Raw genomic sequence first — 16,719 nt, forward strand, 5'->3', positions numbered from 1 at the left:
GGGAACAGGAAAGGAGGCAGAGGGATGGATTGAAATAATTTTATCAGCCACTACTTTTTAAAATGAAATAAGTATACAACACAGTAATAAATATACAGCAATATTGTTTGGGCTAATTTGGAAAAAAAGGTTCATTGTTTTACAGTTAATTTAAATAATTCTGAATTAAAGAAATGGTGAAAAGTGAAAATGATGCAGGGAAATATAAAATAGTTTCTCTTCAGAGTTTATAATATTATTCTACCTCTTTTCTCCTGTTACTTCTTCCACTATGACTAGAGCACAGAGCTGTCTACATTTCTGACTCTGCTGTGGCTCATCTAAATGTTATGTGAGTTTTGAGAAGTGAGCAATGGTAGAGATACAGTTTATTAATGAATATCTAAGTGACAGAAAAATCAAAAGCAGCATTGTGCTTAGGCTCCATCCCTCCCTCCCGTCTCTGATTGTGACCTGAATATTAACAAAAAGAAGACAAAATACTTCCACAAGCCACATCTTCTACAAAAAAAATATATTTTCTTGGTGCTGAAATAAATGTTCATTGTGACTAATACTATGCCTCGTTGTATTATTCTATCAAGCCCTGAAAATGATTTCATTTTTATTTCCCTCTCTCATATTGCAACCTGTCAACAATATCAACAAATCAGATTAACAGTCCAAGGGAGCAAACAAAAGGAGAGAAGAAATGGTTGGCTTTGGTGCATCTGGAATTCAACTGAGCAAAGGTACAAAAGGAGTCTATGAATAAACCACTTGCTATTTTCACTATGGAAACATCAGTACCTTTTTGGTCATAGACAAATCTGACATGAAAGGTAGTTTTTCATTCTTTGGAATCTGGAAAAGACCACTTGTAACTTAACCAATGTTACTTCCATCACATTACAAGCATGCCCTGTCTATGAGGGTTCAGCCCACAGTCTCGGAAGTACTTTTGATTTTGATTTTGTTTTAAATATGAACATTTAATACTATCACATTAAATGTGCTGCAACACGAACATCTCATAAATACGTGTGAGCCACAAATATTCTGGAAGGAATAGTGGCATTGGACCATGCTAAGTTTCCGAAAAAAGAAAAGCTTCTCAATAAGAATACTAAAAAATATCATAGAATTCTAGAATTGGAAGAGTTCTTGAGGGTCATCGAGTCCAACCTGCTGCAATACAGGAATCTCAACACACAGTCCCCCATCCAGCTTTGCAAATATGCCAACAGCTTTATTGCTGTACCACTAGGATAGAAACACCATTTAATTCTTAAATTCCAGAAACATAACTGTGTGTTTCTGTTGCTACAAAAAGCAATAGTCGTACAGACCCTTAAAATCTATGCTTTCATGATCCAGAGCCCACATCTCAGATTAATATACTGAAGTGGGTTCTTTTTCTTGAACATCTATGCCACAAACTAGATGTGACATTAAATGCATTACTTGCAAATACATCAGGTTAAAAAGAAAATCTTAGCAGGCATGAGCAGATAAAAGCCATATCACATAGGGAAGGGAAGCTTAAACCTTTTTTTTCCTACCATGGTTTTGTGTGAACATTAATTGCATAAAGATGCCAGCACTCTATATCCATCATAGTCAATGATACCCTGGTACAAGAAGGGACTTAATATGTGCAGCCTCTACCAAACTGTTCATTTCCAGATTTGAAGACATCAGGGACCTTAAATTAGTCATGGTATACTTTCACTCCCTTCTCCGTGGATCTCAGTTTCCTCAGTGACCCCCAAGCACAAATGTTTTCATAGGAAACCCAAGTACTATGATGTTTATTACCCTATAACATTAAAAACAACAAACAAAATTTATGTGATAAAAGGAAATTAAATTTTCACCTGAACAAATATATCAAAAGAATTCTGGAGTTGGCCAACCAATATGGTACTAATGATGAACCTATACCTGGCATTAATTATGAAATAAATGATACATAATAAATACTTCCAAACTGATATCACATTTGTATAGGGCAATGGCAAGCACTTAATTTCAAAAGTTTCAGAATACCTTGGCCAAGTTTGCAGATAACCTTAATTTCCACCCACCCACCCCAAAAGAACCCTGCTGTGACAATTTTTATTTCACCTATATTGAAGAGGAACCTTGAATGAGTCTGTCATTCATTCTGACAGATGCATTAAAGACTTCAAAAACTTTAATTGCAAATGAAATTCTTCCATTTGGAGAACTGTAATATGCTCTGCAATCTCAGCTATAACTTAAAATTCAGTAAATACAGTAACTAAAGAAAAGTGGTGCCATCATTTTGAAAATAAAGATTATGGGTTTTGTAATTCATGTAGAGCTACAATACAGCCTATGATGTAAGAACAAAAATAGCTCTCCTTGTAAAAGGCAATTTGGCCAGAGTAGATACAGTAAGCACAGTGTTAAAAGGGACAAGTGTAAATTGCATGTTTCTATATCCTTCTGAAAAGCTCAAATTTCAGCACCCTTGCTATTTTTGCCACAGTTTGGGATGAGAACTAACTGTCCTTTGGCAATCGGTTTGAAGTAGCAAAGACCATTCAGTGTTATTATAAAAGAAAATAAATGTATAAATCACTTTGCAGGGATGTTAAGTTTAGATGAATTCAGTGCCCTGAAGTGCAGGTTTACCAGCTGTTTATTATATAAAATTGTTCCTATTATTTAACTGTTAAAAAGGAATTGCAAAAAATGTATGTAAATAATGTTGCTTAAATCTTTCTGTCGCTGGCCCTCTCAGGCAACAGTAGAAAATACACTTTAAAAGTATGCTGTCAGTAAAATCTTAAATGATATTTTCAAATACAATCTACATTTTTAAGATCCATTATAATTAACATGAAGACAGCAGTTTTCAAAGAAGCATTAAATACTGCATGATTTGTGTTTTAAAAGTATTTTCCTTATCAACCACTATATCCACCAAATACAGCACTGTAAGCTTTAAAAGACAAATTGTTTAATCTATTGTTCTTTCTGCAGGCTCAGAATAATTAGCAGCTCATTGTACTTAAAAAGGATTCACAATCTTTTCTATACGTAATTATAAAAATCATTATTGTGTGAATGGTGTCTAAGTCTAATGGCCTCCACAAATTATACTTTTCACCCCAGGAGCAGTGAAGAACAAGATGGCTTGGTTTTTTTAAAAAACAGAATATTTCAGTTATAAGAAGGTAATGGCAGAATTTATTTTTATATGTATTCATACATGGGGGCATTTGCACATATCCATTGTTATACAAAGCAGAATACTGTGTCAATTGTTTCCAGAAAATCAATATGAATTCAGTTTATAAAAGTGCTATATAGTATGCCTTTCTTTGTTGCAAACGTGTTGTAAAACCAACCACACTGACTAGCATTCACTAGTCCATGGTTTGTAAACATATTCCAAAGGAACCATTTCCGAGTCAACTTTTCTGCTTTCCAACCCCTAAACGTGTACCATGGAATACATATGGATTGCAGTGGGCTCTGGAGACAGGGAAATATTGTAGGCTGGAAGTTCAATTCACATGGAGCACTGGCCACAATCCCTACTTTCATTCCAGAAGAACTTAAAGTCATCTCATATGCCTAACTTTCCATGGCAGCTGACATTACAAGTGAAGATTGGTTGAAGCAGGCAAATTGCCCTGGGAAACTGTGTCAGCCATGACTGTCTGCTGTTACTTCTCATGCAGGAACCGAGCGATCCTTTGGACATAGTCTGACAAACACTCTCCTATTCAGAAGCATTTTACAGAGCTTGTCATAAGGCCACAAGGAGTGCCAGGGTCAGGGCTTAGGTGTTGTCAGATCTAAATAATGTAATGGTTTAAGACTTACTGCATGAATCATTAGTTTAGGTTAAAACATATGACAAAAGTGCCCAGCTGGGTCCAAGGGGTGATCCTGACTATTTAAAGGAGGCCATGGAATGACAAGTCATAAAGAAACCTGCTGGGGATCTACACGGTGTGAATTACATCTTCAGCCAGTGCTTAACATTTATCTTCCTAGATAAAATGTTCAAGCAGGTGCTTTCCTGCAAACTGATACTGATTTTCTTGATATATTTCAGTCAGGGTTCAGACCTTTGCCATTATCCTGGACCTCCCAGAAGCTTTCAATACAACTTCCCATGCTATCCTTCTGCCACTTACTGGGACAAGGTGGCAGTGTCAGGAGTGCTGGATTGTCTCTGCCAATGTGCTTGCACAGCACTGACCTCCTCACTGCCTCGCCCCTCTCCCTGCTGGTAAGTGGAAGCGACTCCGCTGCTGGGAGGTCAAGTGCATGGTACATCTGGAATTTTGGGAAGCATATTTCTATTCTTTGTTTTGTCAATATGGCGCTGTGGGTTAAACCACAGAGCCTAGGACTTGCTGATCAGAAGGTCGGCGGTTCGAATCCCCACGACGGGGTGAGCTCCCATTGCTCGGTCCCAGCTCCTGCCAATCAAGCAGTCTGAAAGTATGTCAAGTGCAAGTAGATAAATAGGTACCACTCTGGCAGGAAGGTAAACGGCAGTTCCGTTTGCTGCTCTGGTTCGCCAGAAGCGGCTTAGTCATGCTGGCCACATGACCTGGAAGCTGTACGCCGGCTCCCTCAGCCAATAAAGCGAGATGAGCGCCACAACCCCAGAGTCGGCCACGACTGGACCTAATGGTCAGGGGTCCCTTTACCTTTACCTTTAATTTATGTCTGCTGCCCTGCAGAAAATATTGTCTTAATCAGAAACACAAGCAACATCCACAATGATGCATCCAAGACCTTGAATTTCCTCATTTCACTACAAATCAGACATTTAGGGGCCACCGAAAGTCCTCTATATGCTGATGATGTCTAGAAAACATGGCTCTGAAGTCTTGGCCAGACATGAGGGCATTCTTAAAATATCTAGAAAGCGAACACTATGGAAACACTAAATAATGTATTAGTCTGCTAATCTATGTGGGACAAACAGCAGAACACCTTCTACCCAAATTTGTATTGGTAGCATTATCCATCACAGAAGGTGACACTGCCATGACAGATGAGAAGTATCTGTTTGGAGCTGCATACTGAGTTGTTTGTACCAATCAAGAATGCTGATCTTCAGATAAAACTTATAGTCAAAGTATTTTGTTAGATGCTTTAAAATGTCTTTATTTTTACTGGATTTCCATAAGCATCACACTACCTGCAGACAGTATTTAATGATATTTGAGAACTTTTCTTAATCTATGTTTTACTTGTATAGTTTTTATTGTTATACAGCACTGTAGCATTACTGTGATGTTTAGTGGTTTGTAAGTATTCCTAATGAATACATAAATAAATACAAAAACATACTTGTTTATTGCTCACATACGACGTAATCAGAAACAGAGCCACTTCAGACAGTGAAGCACACCACCTCCATCTCCATATAAACATACCAAGGCCTTTGGAAAACATTTCCATATGGTACCACACAGTGAACAGTATTGTTTGAAATCCACCTCACATAGATGGTCAGATTACATTGAGACTCTGCATCAGAACTGAATATAGCTCTGGTTGCATGGTGTGGCATCTTACAATGTAGCTGAAATCCTCCATATCATAAGCAAATTGAAAAAGATGGGTGGGATTCAAATGGAAGAGGATGGGCAGAATTTTTTTGCTTATTCTCCTTTCCCCCTGTTTTGGACAGTCCCTCAGCTCCCAGGAGCTTATTTTCATGGAGCCCTGTATGTGGTAGGGGGAATCGGGGAATCAGCAAACAGCTTCACTGGCTGCAAAGCACAAGGGCAACAATTGGCTTTCACCCTTAAATCATTTTCAGCTGTCTGCATGGGAAGGACATTGTTACATTTGTATCTGTAAAATACTAACCTTCTCAGGAATAAGGCCTGACATCTCTTATGTTTCCTTAACTTCCCCTGCAAAAAGAAGCTTTTCTTTTTAAATAAAACATTGGTGGCTTATTTCTGATCTTATCCCGGCGTAAAAAACCCACAGAGGCTGAAGGTGTAAATATGTTACTGAAAATAAGCCTCTCTTTGCTTACTTGATTCTTGAGGTTAGGTGTAAAAAAAAACCAGCAACCCCCAGGCAAATAAAACATTTGATGGTAGGTAATTGACTGAGCCTTTTAACAGCTACTGTAAATCTTTACCAGTTTTTACACTGTGGACCATCATGACCATTTAATTACATGATTCATATACAGTGTTGATCAAGGGAGTAGCTATGACCTAGATATATACAACAGGAAACAGGATGTGCAACCGTGCAGCATGTTTCCACAAATTTGTAAGAGAATGGTGTGTAATATTGACTGCCCGACATGGATTTCTACCTGCCTAGTTCACAGCCTATTTAATATGAATTTATATCACTGGAACAATTTTCATGTTGCAGAAGTTTTTTTTTCTCAGGGAGAGGAGTGTTCAGTGTCAGCAAGCCTACCTATGTCCCTGATCCAACGTTACAGATTAACATGCATGCAAACATGTGTTGCCATACAAGTGTGATATTTCAAGATCTTGAGCCCAGATTTGTGGGTTCCCAATGTGGGTTCAAAAGAAATTTGTTTATTACTACACAGCACTGTTCAGCCATGTGACTTGAATCGCCAGAATGATTCCAGAGAATAAAATCATTTGCTGAGACAATACACAATGATATATTTCCTTCATCCCAATCTGTCTGGACCAACAGCTTATGGTTTGAATGTTGCTGTGACAGAAGTAGAGATAGACAGAGGTGGGGAATATTTATGTTTACTATATAAGGGTCTGGGAGGGGTGCTAGGAATCTGGCAGGCTGCAACAAAGACCTCAATGCAATGGGGGGGGGGGGAATCAAATGCAAATGATGCTAGTTAAGAACACATGAGAGCAGAAAGGACATGAAAAATTGGGAAATGGAGGAGACAGAGGATCAGAAGAGTGGTTGATTGGCATCCATCAGTCTTGGGAGACAAAGAAGGAGTGCACCCCTGGGGATGAGTGCTGACAATTACATGTTCTGACTAAAGGACCAGGAGTGGATTTCTTGAGTTTCATAGTGACCTGAGAATCTCAGTCATGGTTTTATACTGGGATTCTTGAAGTGTTTCGGCATGAGTTGCTGGACATAAGCCACAGTCTGCCTCTCATTACTGGCAGGCTGTCCTTCACCCAGGGAACCATGTATGGTTCAGAGCTAGCATTTTCAGAACACTCCCAAAATAGAACAAAAGTTGAGAAATTGAAAAAATGCTACACGTGGTTTCATGCTCCCTTTGGATCCTAACTAGACAAGAAAATTACCAATGAGGAGGAGGCAAGGGGGACAGGAAGGGGAGGTACAGAAGGGGAGCTAATTATAGATGAGCAATTTGTCTTAGGAGAAATCCAAGAGTATGGTCTCTTGGAGAAAAACACTTAAAAGCCTTTGTTCCCAGAGGGGAGGGGTTGCTTGTGACAAAAAGGTGATCTTGCATGAGACTGAGACTAGGAGAAGATTGGAGTTGAAGGTCTATCTTTGAGAAAAGGAAAAAGCAACTGATCACTGTGCTCTTTAGAAATACACTTTTATTTTACCAGGTCAAATTGATGGTCAGATAGAGACACATATTTAAATTGGCAACAGACAATATATCAGGTGCATTGTCAGGCATTAGAATACACCTAGAGCACGTTAATAAAGATAGCTGAAGTGCACCAAAGTTTGCTTCCTCTTCATGCCTTTATGCCATGCATCTTGCATAGTCACATGAAGAGCAAAGCCAAAGGAGCTTGACCTAACAACCACACTGGGCACCTTGGTAAAATTGGGTTCTGGGGTCATGACTCATGAAAAGATAACATTATAATAATATTTAGGTCACCAAAGCTCCAGTGGACTTAGTGAGCAAAGCCTTCTCTGGAATTCAGTATTTGTAATAGCAGCTCTGCGCATACAAGAAGTGTGTTGAGTCATCCCTAATATTGTGTTGAATGGGGAAGACTTGCCTCTGAATCAGGGCTCAAGCCGGCATTTATTATCATCATAATTATTAATTTTATTTCTAGACCTTCATCTGACAATCTCCTGCAGACATACTTCTCTCTCTCTCATCCTCATAGTATTTTTTAAAAAAACTTCAAACACCATAAAATACAGCAGAATCCAACTATCATCTCTGGGTCATACATGGTGTTTCTGTCTCAGTTTTCCCCAAAGCTATGAAGGAATGCATGTGCCTTCAGATGGTGGCAGAGAAATAGACAATCTTCATCACTATCACCATATATTATATATTCTTAGCTGTCTTCAGTCATATTTGCTGCAATATTTCAGCCACCTGAGCCATCATTTGATTGTTTCATCACCTGTTACTTCCTTCCAAACCAGGGAGCCATCTGAGGCCCCTTAATTGGATATGGCACTCGAGAATGATCCTATCAATGGTCCCTCCACTTCACTGTTCCACCATGAGATCAGAGTCCAACATGTTTGCCGGCATGCCAATTAGAAATTCCCTCAAAGCATTCAGGAATCCTTGGGATTCTGTAGGTTTTTAGGACCATCCTAGTCAGTTTTCCATCCCTGCAGAGAGAAACTGTGAACAACAATCCAAACTTCATCAATGTTCTGTCCATGACAATAGAGTGACTTGAAACCATCTATGATTGGATCATTCCTGAAATGTTCTATAGCAAATAAAAACAAATGAACAAACAAAACAAGAGTATGACCAGCACATGTGCTGGACCCACCTTATAGAAAAAGACTCATGATTGCCTTAGTTATCATGAAGTCCAGCACTGAACTTGAAAAGGTAACCAAAAAACCACTGCTAAGACCACCTCCATCAGCTCAGGTTAGGGAAGCTGTTGGACAATACACCAACAAAATTTTTGTTCTCTTTCCGAGGCAGCAAGCCCTTCTTGGCTATGTGATAATATTTTTTACAGCAGTCAGGTTAGGAAAGAGTTAGCTATTTAAATAGTCAAACTAAAGAAGATAAAACCTGGGGTAATTTTACCATCCACTCTCCATTTCAAAGCTTTTTATGTGTAGGTTTATGAACCATACCCATTAGACATATGGCCAAATTAGTCTTAAATAGCTAATCTATTTCTAAGTTGGCCATTTCTTTAGATAACAAATCTTTATGTGACTGAATTATTGTTTTTCTAAGAATCTTTATTTTATAGGTGAAACAGGTTTGAGCATTTAATTCTATTTGAAAATGGTTCCTTTAAAGTAATGCACACCCAAAAGACATTTCTGATTGCCATATTTCTTTTAGGGGCATTAAAAATAGATGGTTGGATATACTAATTAAAGCAGCATAGTAGAGAGTATTTAAGCAATTAGAAGTGTTACCAGAAGGACAAGCCTCAAGATATTATTGATAATATTGATTATGTAGCAGATGACTAAGTATGGATGTATATCATTAGAGAAACCTTAGTTCCACTTCTTCCTGTTTCTTAAACCTTCTTTAAATAAATTCTCTTGCTTTTCTGTGCTAATTATTAGCCACCAATATACTGATTGGCCACCAAAAAAAGCTATGTAGAAACCTAAATGTGCACAGCATAATTTTTGATCCTCACTTTCTAGAACTTGCTTCACTAGCTGCCCACTAGACCCAGTGAAGCAGCAATGCAACACAAGGAACCGCTGTCAGAAATAACAGCCAGGACCAAACAACATAACAGAGATATTGACTAGCGGTAACACTGGACCGCAACCAACAAAATGAAATTTTACACAGATAATTTCCTGCATTTAGGGCCAAAACATTAAAGGCACAAAAGTATAATAGGGCAAGCCTAACTTGACAGCATTACTTGTAGAAAGGATCTAGGTGTCTTGGTGGACCACAACCTGAAAACAAGCCAGTGCATAGCTACAAAAGAAGCAAATCCACTATTAGTTTGCATTAACATAAATATAGAATCTAGATCATGGGGAATAACAGCTCCACTCTGTTCAGTAATGGTCAGAGTGAAGCACAGGGCACATCTGATCTACTGTGTCCAGTTCTGGGTGCAACATTTTAAGAAGGACATTACAAACTAGAGCATGTCCACAGGATAGTAATAGGCATGGAAACAATGAGAAATGATTGAAAGAGCTGGATATATCTACCCCGGAGATCAGAATATTAAAGCAAGACATGCAGAAGATAGAATAGACTTGTTATCTGTTGCCCCAGAAGACATGACTGCTGCCAGTAGGTGGAAATTGCAGACAAGCATTTGCTGGCTAAAAATTAGGAGACATTTCCCAACTGTAAGAGTTGTTAAACAGTGGTGCAAATTGCCTTGGGATTTGGTGTGCTCTATTTCACCATAGGTATTTAAGCAGAGGCTTGATCTCAGGAATGCTGTAGTTGCATTTTGAATTATAAATCCTGGACTGAGCAGGGTGTGTGGACTTAGGGCACATGTGCACTTGAAAAGACATGATGCTCAGAATAATAGCTATGTGGGGGAAGGACTACAGTTACCAGGAACTGGGTATGGATGTATGCAACTCTATTCCCCAAGACTTCCACTTCTATACAGTGGTGCCTCGCAAGACGAAAATAATCCGTTCCGCGAGTCTCTTCGTCTAGTGGTTTTTTCGTTTTGCGAAGCAACCCTATTAGCGGCTTAGCGGATTAGCGCTATTAGCGCTATTAGCGGTTTAGCGGCTATTAAAGGCTTAGCGGCTCAGCGGCTATTAGCGGCTTAGCGGCTTAGAAAAAAGGGAAGCGGAAAAAATCGCAAGCCCATAGGGAAATTCGTCTTGCGAAGCGCATCGAAAAACGGAAAACCCTTTCGTCTAGCGGGTTTTTCGTCTTGCGAGGCATTCGTCTTGCGGGGCACCACTGTAATTAAATGGTCCTAACATTTAATTATAGTGTATGCTCTTCCTATGAAAACCCTAAGGAAGAGCTCAGCAAAGGTGGCTCTAAGGGAGCACAACTTGTTTGGTGGCCCCAGGAGCAGAGGTTCTAGGGCACCATACCAGGTGCTGCAACTATGAAGTCTAGTGGAAAGTGAGCAGTGGGGGGTATGCCAGATTTTGGCATCACCAAGGTGCCACTGAAATTTGAGATGTCAAGTTCCACCACTGAGCTCTGTGTTAGAAATGGAGGGACATTCTTATCAAAACAGCATTTTCCCACTTGGAATAAATAACATCTATTCATTTAAGGTTGCAAATGTAAAGGGATGCACTCCGACATCACTGTGGTGCGATTAGACCTGCCTTGTGTTATTGGAGACCCAAACATTTGAAAATAAAGCCTGTTTCTATCTACATAGTGCGCCTCTTTACTTACACAGCTCATCCTAGGTTCCCTTTCTTGGTCATGCTCGTGTAACAAAATGCTGGGAATTGGCATTAATGTACAGGTGACTGCTCTTTTTAAGGAACAATAAAGATAAAATATCCTCAGTGATAAATGGGGCAATATCAAACAGAAGTTGGACTGCTTAAATAATGAAGTACACCACCGCTTTATAGGGAATTCTTCACTCTGCTGTTATAATTCATTTTAAATTAAGAAAGGCTGCTATAAAATGCAACATTTACATCAACAAATAAATGACTAAAGCAAGCTTTTCAAAGGTGTGTTATATTGTCTTAAAATGTCCTTAGAGAATTAAGTGAAGGCTTCATGTGATTCATTTCCAGGATGCGAAATCAAGCTGCCTTGTGTCAGTAATACAAATTTTCAGAATGAATACTACAAAATGATTTGTTTTTCAACAGAATTAAAACAGAATTCAACAGTGAAATTTCTGCAGGGACGAGTAAAGGGCCTGGTGCAGGTTAGGAAGACTAGTGTGTGAGAGAAAGAACATGAAAATACATATATGTGGAGAAAGGAAATTTCACTTGGGATTTTGGTATGTGATATGCTGAATGGAAAAGAAAGAAAACAAATTTATAAGCACTATACTAAAATATATATCTAGTTTTGTTGTTGTTTTATTCTTATTTCAATCTTCTCTCCTGTGTTTCCTGATTGATTGCTGGTGTTTTAAATATAAGTACAAATATTTCTATTTTAAATATCTTGCCTTCACTTTGCTGAATTTTAGGGAATCACTAACATGAATATCATACAGGAATGATATTACCTGGTTCAGAAGACAAATTCATCCAGCTCAAAATTTGGGATAGAACCACATTCTGAACCAATACATACATAATCACTTCCTCAGACATCTTTCAAACACTTTAATATTTTACATTAACTTTTGGGCAGAAAAACAACAAAGATTGGGTTAGAAAGTTCCTAAAACATATGCCAACATTTTAGATGGATTGTTCTCTGTTACAGAGAACTGAAATAATTAGGGTTTCTTTGGGGCTTAAGCTTATTTGGGTCTTTATGTGCTTATCCATATTAAAACATTTATTAATTTATGGGGAATTTGTGGGCTAATTTAAGCCTTGACCTTTTCTTCCCAGTTACACCAAGCTAATTGACATTAATATGGAATGCAGTGAAAACTCCATTGTTGCCTGCCTGATACATTATAATCAGGAAAGGTCATTACAAATATCTAATGCTCTTGTGTGAACATTCTGTCAAAAGATACTTGAGGGGGGAAATCAGGATGTGCTTGTTGCAAATTAATTACTGGAAGCTACGGATGTATTTTATGTCCCTGTGTGTTAAAAGGTCATCAGTTTGCATTTATCTATTTGTTTAAACAAATTGTGATTCTGACACCACTTTGTGCCCAGACTTTTGATGACAGTGATGTTCAGTTTAAAGTCCAGGTTGCTCAGTTTAATAGGTATTCCTCTTTCTGAGAGGTTTGTGCTCTTGATCATGCCTTATTCATTGCATAAATCACCTTCAAGAAATATGTTCTGCTCTCACTTTCCAATCTTGTTTGGAGCTGTTGCTAACAGCTTTTAATTTGGGAAGTCTATCTCTGAGTTGACTGCGCCTCAGTGGTTTCAGCTCAATTGTTTCCCTAGCCAGCAGACCATTTCATTTTTCCTGAAGGTCACTACAGGCTGCCAAGGCTTTGAAAGCACACCCACATTTTCATTGAGGCTGCAATACAACTTTGCAGTACCATTAGGATAAATGGAAGTGGGCATGCATGTGTGTGACTTTTCCTATCAACAATTACATAATTTATTATAATTCAAAATAAACAAGGCTAGCAGCGAAGGATGAATTGCAAATAGTATGGCTTCTTGCATTTGTCTTTACTTTTCTTCCATTGAAATTGTGTGTGTGTGTGTGTGTGTGTGTGTGTGTGTGTGTGTTTCTACTGGATTGGCTGTGTGCTGAAAAGAAGTATAAACTGACTCATAATATGACTGGCTTAGGCAAGTGGCTGTTTCAACTATGGTACTACAAATTTGCACCAACAGAAGAGGCAGTTAGCTGCAGATAAATCAGGGGTGCACAGCCTGTGGCCCTCCAGATGTTGGATGACACCTCCCATCATCCCTGATCACTGGCTATTCCAGCTGGGGCTGATGGGAGTTGAGGTCCAGAAACATCTGGAGGGCCACAGATTGTGCACCCCAGAGATGGATGAAGGCTCCCAGCAAAAGTATAGCACAGTGGCCATCTGTTGGAGGGTAGATGCCATTAGCTGCAATAGAGAATGGAATTGATTCTTCCCTATCCCCATCTTTCTCACTACCCCCTCTCTCACAGAAACACATACTTAAATGATAAATTAAGTGCTAAAAAAGTAAAATCTGTTTTAATGTAAGCTAAAAACAGCAAAACTGTTATTTCTACCTGCCTTTGTGCAAGTAATCCCTGGGTCTCTTATTCCCAGGCCACACTGTTCGGAATTTTAGAAGGCAGAGGTAGTGGTGTTGGAAGGACCTACTTTTTGTTGTGCTAATGGTTGGGAAGCTTTGTTAGGAGCTGGTAACACAGACCAAAAGCCATTGAGGAAAGTAGCCTTTCCCCATTGCTCATCCACAGCAACCATGTTTCAAATACTGTATGTATGTCCTACCTCTAAACATATGGTTATACTAAGCTATTGTAGCTAACAGTCACTGATAGGTCTATCACCCTATGAAGACACCTAAACCAGTGGCTATCAACACATCTTCTGTCAGAGCTCCATAAATTACTTATGCATTGTGTAAGGAAGTGAATATATTGCCAGTCAATTTCATTGGGTGACCCTAACAGCTTTATCGGAGGAGCTGTTTTGCACACCGTATATAATTTAATAAATGTATCAAATCCTTCCTTCATCAAATTTTCTCCAGGCCAAAAAGTCTTTTAGCATTTATTTTTGCCATTTTGGCCCCTACCACAGAACTTGTGGGGCAATATAAACTGCAAATGATGGCTGATGATTTAGCTAAGTCGCAATTTGTGGAATCCTCAATAAACATGTAAGAGGAGCTTATTCCTCTAAATCAGAAAAACACACACATACATATTCACTCACCAAATTTCATTTAGATTTTAAAACTCATATACTCAATTACTATCACAATTAGCAATTTTAGGCTAGATTTAAATTTAGCATACATTAGAATGAGATTTTTGTGCTTGAGAGAGAGATACCAACATTAGCATGGGATGAATCTAAACTAATTATCAGATCTTTGGCTTTTTAAACTATAATTAAAATACTGGAAGGCTTTTGTTCAAAAGCATGTAGATTCTTCAATACCATTTTATTTTAAAAATGTTGAAGTGGCAGAGAAAATTAGACCTTTCAGAGCATCAGAGATATGATCCAAGTACAGTAACAGCAACCAAATGTGGTTGCAAGTGTTCATATACATATTTGTCAAGAACCATAAAACTTACCTGTTAACGTGCTTTGGTTTAACAGGCTATTACTTCTCCTGAATGAGCACAGTGATACATATTGAAATGTGCCTGCTTGTTTAGTGGCGCTTATGGTACAGTCAAAAGCCCATATTAGATATATCTTTTTATATATGTAAATAAAACTCCCTCACACTTTATAGACAGCAAGATAAATAGGTAGCTTATTGATGTAGTAACACTGGGCAGAAACTGATAGAAACTGCCTGAAATCTAAAGGTAATATTTTGCTTCCACCAATTCTAATGGTCAAATTACACAAGACATTACTCATGTGATTTGCCCCTGAGTGCAAGGTATTTCTTCCACAAATAATCAGCAAAGATGGGCAGATATGGACTAGGACCACATCTTAAGATAAGAGGATCCTAATCTGTATTGACACCTGCTATTTGCTTGAGGAAGAAAAGCAGAAAAGGGGAATCCAGATCAGGATTACAACAGTAGGCAAAGGGTGAAATTCCCCACTCCCTCAACCCAGCACATACCCCTGTATTTTTTTCTTATGGAGGGAGATTGCAAGATTAATGGACATTTAGTAATGGTATCAACGGATTATGTTACTGAAGAGTTAAGTGGTAATTGTCGGAGTAATGTAGTAGAGTGGAAAGGAAGGTTTGTTTTCTCAGTTTCAGAGGGTTGAGAATGACTGGCTGTTCTAAACTTTATTTCACTTTCTTCATCTATCATGTCAGAAGAGATGGATCCTAAGACTTCAGAAACCAGCAAAACACAATAGGTCATTTGGGTTGATATTGCAATACAATTACACCACCAGCCTTACAGACAGATACACCTGCACAGATCTAAATGATTGGGTTTCCAGTCACATATACCGTACTTTCTCCTTCCCAAGTTCAACTTCTAGACGGTTCCATTGAGACAATAATTACATTTTAATTTCCCATTACCAAAATGCCAGAAGTTTCCAAAGCATTTTTAAATAGCAGCCATTGATCAGAAAAGGAAACCTATTTATGTTAAGTGGATAGAAGAGGAAGGCAGAGAGCACTCTTTCATTTCCGCCCTTTCCCTTTGTAAACATGCATCCTCGAATACCATTTAAGTTCACCATAGAACTTGACTTCTAGAAAAGAAGTATATTTTGCACATCACAGAGATTTACTTATAAAAAGAAGTATAATTTTCACACATGAATTTATAGCACCTGATCTCATGAGTTTGTGTGATACGCATGCCATAGTCAGCTTTCATTAATACACAATAAACACAATGAGAAACCTGCATTTGCTACTATATACAGTGGCTACATTCGTATGCCACAATAAATTATAGTTTATCCTGATTGTAATGACCTTTGGGCTCACATACTTTCCCTCTCTTTCTTCGCTGCAGCCATGAAGAAATAGCTCAGTGCTATGTTTGAACTGTAAATTGTGCTTCAGCTTTACTTTGGTTCGTTGAAACAATCCAGCTTCACAACCCATAAGCTGAAGTCAGCTTATTCAAACAGACCATAGTTAAGATTAATCACAGTTTGTTGGGTTCATAAGTTACAAGAAGCTGTGGTAAATCAAATATGGAAGCAAAAGCTTTTCCTCGCAGCCAAGTCAGAGCAGGAGAGGAGAAGCAGGAGTGCATGAACTAGACTCATTCCCATGGTTTATTGTGGCGTTGAGTAAGGCGAAACCATTTGCTCTCTTTCCTTTTTCTGTCTTGAAATTAGTTTGTTACCAGCATTGTTCCTCATTATTTTTGCTTTCACTAGACTGAGATACAAGTCTTACATTACTTCGTTAATCATTTTCATGACAATACACAGCTATGCTTAGGAAAACTCTAGAATTTTGGCTCAAGTTCAAACACAGATTATATTTTCACTAAATGAATATACAATTTATGATGTGACCACCCAGGAATCCAGCAAAAATGGTTGCATAGAAAATATGGCTTTTAACTGAAGGTCAAATAAAATTATGATGAAT

General features: G+C 38.4%; 2 protein-coding genes across 11 annotated transcripts in view; one reads left to right on the top strand and one right to left on the bottom strand.

The window, feature by feature from the left end:
* LOC310704457 (uncharacterized protein) overlaps positions 1–11,879 on the top strand; it is a 146,307-nt gene extending 134,428 nt beyond the window's left edge. For 4 of the 5 annotated variants that reach the window (XM_083497951.1, XM_083497950.1, XM_083497952.1 and 1 more), the window contains 3 exons: positions 654–731; positions 4,076–4,252; positions 11,704–11,879. In XM_083497951.1, coding sequence (XP_083354077.1) covers positions 654–731; positions 4,076–4,252; position 11,704 — 256 coding nt within the window. In that variant the 3' untranslated portion in view covers positions 11,705–11,879. The remainder of the gene's footprint in view (positions 1–653; positions 732–4,075; positions 4,253–11,703) is intronic. The other variant, XM_083497953.1, reaches the window with a different exon arrangement.
* The window catches only part of HS3ST5 (heparan sulfate-glucosamine 3-sulfotransferase 5), a 147,970-nt gene that overhangs the window by 110,742 nt on the left and 20,509 nt on the right, over positions 1–16,719 (bottom strand). The window lies entirely within an intron of this gene.

This window comes from Podarcis liolepis, assembly GCF_965112155.1.
Source record: "Podarcis liolepis genome assembly, chromosome: 3".
NCBI lineage: Eukaryota > Metazoa > Chordata > Lepidosauria > Squamata > Lacertidae > Podarcis > Podarcis liolepis.